Below are 7,075 nucleotides of genomic sequence, written 5' to 3'. Positions count from 1 at the left end.
CCCCACCCCCTTGTGTTTTATCCATATATCATAACAGTATCCTAGACATCCACCTGTTTTTACACTTTGCCATCACAAGCATTTCGGGGGAAATCCAAAGACACTAGGTGGTAAATCGCGTTTTGTGATAGGACCGGAAGTTCGATGGTCTTGCCGATCGGCGAGATGGGATGGCAAAGTGCTAAGACAGTCTGTGGCCATCTTGGACAATTTCAACTGTGTATTTTAGAGCATGAAAAGACACTTTGAAACCCCCCCAACACTTTCTATACTTTGTTCTTCATGGATCTCTCCGCATTTCTGCAGTTCGTCTTCACTGCCTGCCACTTCGTGGGATTCCTGCGGAAGTAAAACACGGCACCACTCACAATCACAACCACCACAACGCACGCTATAACAACCCCAACAATCATGCCCACGTTGCTCTTACTCCGCGCGACGTACACCCCGCCGTGCTGCGCTCTCACGGTGGCCACGCCCCCTCCGACGTGGGCGTCGGCTTTCGACCACGCGGAGAAGTCGCTGGGGGCGTAGTAGACGTCGACGTCATCCGAATCGTCGGAGAGCTGGATGCGGAGGGTGAAGAACTTGTCGTCGTCTCCTTCCTCTATCAAGTTCTCGGGCTGCAACACCACAAAGTCACTAGCGTAGTCATCACCAGCCTGGAGAGTAAAGTTTTTTTAGTTTTAGTAGAGGTTTTACGCCGCTCCCAACACAACAAGGTCTTATCAGTGCCTAAGAATAGATGTTTTGTTTTCGTAGAGGTATCTATGGGCCTAAGCTCCTTTTATCAATTATTGGCCTATGTCTTTATAATCCATCAAGATCTTGGCTAGATCTAGATCTAGAATATAGATTAGGTTCTTCTAGGAAGCAACAATTGGCATGTAGGCCTAACTTTTTAAATAAAAAGTGATTGAGCTGGAACTTTAGGAGAAAATGCCATGCCTTCGAAGAGGGGGAAGAAGTCTTACCCCTAGAGGTAGTCAAGAGGGGCTGCTACATGGATTAATTCAAGGTAAAATATTTATGTTTTGTTTCTCTCCTGTTTTCAGTCTTTTTCCTCTTCTTAACTTTCCTAATACTTCTTCATTATTATTCCGTTCGTAGAACAGGTACTTTTACTAGTAATAATAATAATGATAATAATAATAACAACAACAACAGTAATAATAATAACAATACCAAAAATGTGAACAATAATAAAAATAATAATAATAATAATAATACCAATAAAAATAATAATAATAATAACAACAATAAGAAAAGTTACAAGAGGAACAACTGACCCCGAGAGCCCTATTCACACGTGACATGGCGGCCTCTCCCTCGGACACGCTCCACTTCTCCAGCCTCACGTTCTTCAGGCTGCTAAACGTGTTCTCTTCCACTGACATGCGCGCGGCTCTGGGGAAACACAGCCATAGATTGTTTAGTTAGTTTTAGTTTTAGTAGAGGTTTAACAGCGCTCACAACTGCATAAGGTCATATGAGCTCCAGAAGATTAGAGGTGTTACAAGAGCGTAACAAATATAAAAAAGAAGAAGGGGAGATAAGGACAATAGATGTTTGATAGGTAAGAAGAAGCAAACCACACCAGAGCACCCGCCAAACACATCCATAGATTGTTTATGATAAGAAATGAGTTGTGACTGGAGAGAAAAAAGTCACGATGAAAGGTATACAGAGTTAAAAGGAAGAAGTCATTCTCTTCCCAGGGAGCAGGAACAGGATGGTAAACCATCATCACAACAATATATGTCTTCTTAAAAAACAGGACAAAGAGTGTTATGCAAAATGAATAGAACAAAACCAACTGTCATACGTGTGAAAAGTAATGTTGTTCCCCCCATCCGATCCGGACATTGGGGATTGCCTTGTTAGTGAGATAACTTCCTGGGCCTTCGGCATATTGTGGTAGGGTGGCCAGTTTCTTTCCACACCGCATTTACTTCCCTAACTCGAAGTCAAGTACCCATTACTGTCGGGTGGGCAGAAGTGGGCGAAAAAACGTGTCCGAATCGAGGCTCGAAACTGGACTTTCCGCTTCATACATCATACATGTGATAAGGGGTTAATTTACAAAGTAGCACAAAACGACGGAAGAAAAGAATTAATATCATTTCTGGGGACTCAACTGTTCTCCCCCCCCCCCCTTTATTAACTGAGCTGACGTTTTCAAACACACTAGTGTTTTTCAGATCCAAGAGTTTTTTAAAGTTTTAGTAGAGGTTTTACGGCGCTCTCAACTGCATAAGGTCGTATGAGCGCCAGAAGATTAGAGGCGTTACAAGAGAACAACAAACGTATATAAAAAAGAAGAAGGGGAGAAAAGGACGATAGATGTTTCATAGGAAAGAAAAAGCAAACCACACCAGAGCACCCACCAACCACCCACAATCCAAGAGTGAAAAAAAGGGTTCAAAACAAAAGGAGAGAGCAAAGAGTCCATTAGATGAGGGGAAGCACCCAAGAAGACAGAAAAGGTTTTTGTTTTACAAGTGTCGGAGATGACATGAGGACAAAGTCATTCTCTAGAAAATATCACATTTCCACAGAAGCAAAGGTTAACCCTATCCGTACGCTCTCGGGTCATTTTGTAAACCTGGGGTTGTAATCTTCACATTTTAGAATACTTCTGGTGCAAAGATCTCTTTGAAACTTTCAGTATTTCTCAAAAAATCATTTTGACAGACTGCTAAGCAAGCATACGGATCGGATTAACTCACTTGCGACTGGGCCCTTTCACCAGTCACAAGCGTTGAAGACTGGCGTTTTTGGGGGTATTTCAATAAATCACCACAACTCTCAGAATTACCCTATTGTTATTATTTTTTGACACAGTAAAGTAACATTCAAGCTTAATCTAATACAAAACACTAAAGTTGTCTAAGTCTAATACTTTAATTTGTATGATTTTTTAAAAATTGGCATGAATTTGATTTTCCGAAAAATTTCCTGAGACGTGACAAGTAGAATGAAATTCACTACAACAACAAAAATAAGAGTTCAAAGTGTTCTGGTTTGATTTGTATACATGTGCGAGTGTTTGGTGAAAATACAAAAGCTGGTCTGTGCATTGATTCAGACCCATACACTGAATTACATGAGACAGATGTACGGCACGACGTTGTGATTTCGTTGCGCGAAAAACAACACCGGTACTAGTGCTAGATTTAGCCCTAGAACTACGACTCGGGCCGTGTTCGGGTACATATCCAGGATCCTAACTATTAGACACATCATATTCTGAGACACTAGAACTAGTAAAACGTACAGAAGTATAGAAAACGGCGAAATTATGTGATTCTTGTTCATGCGACTTCTTCGACCGTTACTACGACGCGACTGTCGGATTACTATCAGCTGTATAGAAAAAAACAAAGCGCGAGTTCCGGTCTGTTCAACCCCAGTTGAGGTCACTCTCCTTCACCTTCAATAACTTAAAAACTACCGGCCCCAGAGATACGAAACGAAGTCTAAGTAGCTCAGGCTTGGCCAAACAAGGGTACGAGGCGGGTCTCGCGATCCGTGCGTGATTTGTAGAGCGGAAAAAAAATTCCAAAGTTGGTCACGCAGGGCTTGTGAGACCCGTCGCGAGCGTCACGGCGGGGGTCACGCAACTGTTGTGTGAGCCGTCTGAAGTGAGATAACGAGTAAATTTTCTCTTTGGAAAGTGGGGGCACAGAGTTCCCCATGTCGTATGGATACGATAGTAAAACACGACGTACGGACAGGGTTAAGAGCATAAGCCTTTTTTTTTTCTAGCCTGTAAAGCTGAACTCACCCATTATCTAAAGCAACCTCTCCTCCCATTTGCCCGATGGCTTCTCGCTTAAAAGGAGACGCATTCACGACCACTCTCCCTTTCTGGTCGCGGTTGGAAAAATTATTGTTCCGAGTGCACATGTACTGGTAGGTTCCTGCTGAGGTCGTTTTGCGAGGGCTCAGGTTGAAGTAAGTTCCTGCGTCGTCTAGCTCAGACACTTCCCCTCGGAACTGACCTGAAGATATAAAAATAAAAAGATAATGTAAAAATACAGAATAGTCACACAGTTACTTAATTCAGGACAAGTAAACGTTTTCTTGTTTGTTTTAGTAGAGGTCTTACGGCGCTTGCAACTGCATAAGGTCATTTGAGCGCCAAGGGGTGGATGTCAAGAGAGAAATCCTTTCAGGGAATCAGACTTACTCTGCTCACCTCTCTAGCTTCAACAGCACAAAGTCTGCTTCGATTATCAAGGCACCCCAGAAATAGCGGGTCACAAGAGTGTGACAAACATACAAAAGAAGTAGAGGAAAAAAGACGATAGTAAGGATTAGGAAAGAAAAAGCAGCACTTCCCTGTTGAAGTTCAGGCACAGTTATGAGCATGACATTAATAATCAGCGAATTTACAATTACAATTTTATTGAGCATAAGAACATGATTAATGTCCCCCCTTTGGGAATGGCCCAAAGACACTTCAGTCAGTAGCATTGCCATGGGGGGTAGGAAAATTTTTCTACTCGGAACTGACCTGACGATATAAACAGAGAATAGAGTCACACAACTGCTCATCTCATGAGAAATAAAGAGGTTTTTACCTGGAATTGGCCTGAAGATAAATATATAGATCTACATAAAAATGCAGAATAGAATATAGAGTCACTAATCTACTCATCTCAGGACAAGTCTTGAGTTTTTTTGTTTTTTTCTCCCTGAATAGAGTAAATCTATGACTCTATTCTCTGTTTTTATTTATCTACATCTATTCAGGAAAAGTAAGAGTCTGGGAGCCTGTTTGTTTTAGTAGAGGTTTTACGGCGCTCGCAACTGCATAAGGTCATATGAGTGCCAGAAGATTAGAGGTGTTACAAGAGAGTAACAAACATAAAAAAGAAGGAGGGGAGATAAGGACAATAGATGTTTGATAGGAAAGAAGAAGCAAACCACACCAGAGCACCTGCCAACCACCCACGTCTGGGAGCCTAAGGTTCATGGGATTAAGCAGACTCAACTATACTCACCTGGATCGAGAAAAGCTAGAGTGAGTGCATCCTCCTGAGACAGGCCCAGGAAAGTGGAGTTCTCCGCACGCATGGGGTAGTTGGTTCCGTAGTGGCCATGCTTGGCTCCCCTGTAATCCGCTGTGCCGCTACCCTCAGCAAACTTTTGTGCGGTGAGAAGAATGAGATTGTTGCGATCGGTCCCCGCCAGACCCTGGCCGTCATTGTTCCTCGGGTTGGTGTTTGAGCCCGTCCATCTGTTGACATCACAGAACACAAGATATTTTATCATCCTGGTGTTTTGAATAAAATTACTTTTAAAGAAAAAACCCATTTCCATCTGCATATATATGGAAGCTCAAAAGTAACTTCCAACACTTCATTTTAAATATGAAACATGGTTCTATTGTATTTGGAACAACCATTGCAACGCTCTTATTAATGATCATAATAATAATAATAATAATAATAATAATAATAATAATTATGATGATAGTTAGTTTTAGTAGAGGTTTTACTGCGCTGGCAACTGCATTAGGTCATAACTCATCTTGTCAGCACGTCTCGCATATGTGAGGCAGCATGGTGAAATCAGGCGCTCGTCAAAATAATGAAATCCGAGAAACCAGGATTTTCGGGCCAGTTTGGAATTTTTTTTCGAAATTCTTTTTTTTTTGGGTCCAATTAAGAACACATTTCTGTGTGGATTTTACTGAAAAAAGGTTGATTAAAGGCATAAACAATATAAGTTTTCAGTTTCCATGGACTATGAAGCTATGGAATGGCGGCTATTTTCTCGCTAATTCTGCCTTTGAAACCAGGAGACCCCCACCTTCTCCAATCTCAAATATCTCGACTTTTATTCAAGATAGATGGGCATTTTTTTCACCAAAAGCAAGGCAAATGAACAGGCATTAAGATGATATTGATAACCAAATATGTCCAAAAGTTGACGAGCGCCTGATTCCACCACGTCGTGACACATATGTACAACATGTGGAAGAGGTATACGTACTGCATATGAACATAGTCACCAACAGCCACTTCTAAGTCATTGGGCACAAAGTCGTACTCCACAGCTGGGTACACCTGGACAATGTTGCCTCGTTTTCCGCGGACGTTCAAGTTGTGGACAGTTTGCCCTTGCAGCCAGTCCGGCCGTTTGCGGATGGCAAATGTGTGAGACCTGGAGATTTCATATTTTAAAAAGTTTTAGTAAGTGTTTTACGGCACTTGAAACACAATAAGGTCATATAAGTGCAGAAGACTAGAAATGTTACAAGAGAGTAACAAACACAAAAAAAGAAGGAGGGAAGATAGAGAAGATAGATTTTTTTATAGGAAAGAAGGAGCAAACCACACCAGAGCACCTGCCAACCACCCACTTGATATTTTAAAAATTAATTCATATGACACAGAAAAAAATAGAAACAAGTTTTACATGCATCATATATATTCTCTAACTGAATGTTATAAATACTAACAACACGTCTTAATCCTGTTTTAAAACTACCAGCCTATCCAAAATGAAAACTCAGTCTCTTTTGATATTTCAAAAATTAATTCATATAACACAGAAAAAATAGAAACAAGTTTTACATTCAAACTGAATGTTATAAATACTAACAGCACTTCTTAATCCGGTTTCAAAACTACCAGCCTATCCAAAACCAAAACTCAGTTTCTCCAGTGAGTCTCCCTCCTTCCCCCCCCCCCCAACCCAACCCTCCTTAAAACTGCTCACGCATAACATTCTAGGTTCACTATTTACTCAGGCTCAGTCTAACATTTAATTGCTTCAAAAGCAACAGTTAACTCATTCTAATCAGCCCAACATTCCAACAGCTGCTCTCTGAATGTCCCAAACTACAGGATCTCTGGCGGTAACGGTAACTTCTTCCTCCAGTCAAATGTCCCAAACTACAGGATCTCTGGTGGTAACTTCTTCCTCCAGTCAAATGTCCCAAACTACAGGACCTCTGGTGGTAACGGTAACTTCTTCCTCCAGTCAAATGTCCCAAACTACAGGATCTCTGGTGATAACTTCTTCCTCCAGTCAAATGTCCCAAACTACAGGATCTCTGGTG

At 41.5% G+C, this 7,075-nt stretch overlaps 1 protein-coding gene across 1 annotated transcript in view; it reads right to left on the bottom strand.

The window, feature by feature from the left end:
- Nucleotides 1–154: 154 nt before the first annotated feature.
- LOC101856418 (protein DD3-3) overlaps nucleotides 155–7,075 on the bottom strand; it is a gene marked incomplete at its 3' end in the record, with an annotated part of 30,271 nt that continues 23,350 nt past the window's right edge. The window contains 5 exon segments of the mRNA XM_005096202.3: nucleotides 155–662; nucleotides 1,290–1,407; nucleotides 3,788–4,004; nucleotides 5,010–5,245; nucleotides 6,004–6,174. Coding sequence (XP_005096259.1) covers nucleotides 267–662; nucleotides 1,290–1,407; nucleotides 3,788–4,004; nucleotides 5,010–5,245; nucleotides 6,004–6,174 — 1,138 coding nt within the window.

This window comes from Aplysia californica, unplaced genomic scaffold, assembly GCF_000002075.1.
Source record: "Aplysia californica isolate F4 #8 unplaced genomic scaffold, AplCal3.0 scaffold00123, whole genome shotgun sequence".
NCBI lineage: Eukaryota > Metazoa > Mollusca > Gastropoda > Aplysiida > Aplysiidae > Aplysia > Aplysia californica.
This window is presented reverse-complemented; position numbering and strand designations above follow the sequence as displayed.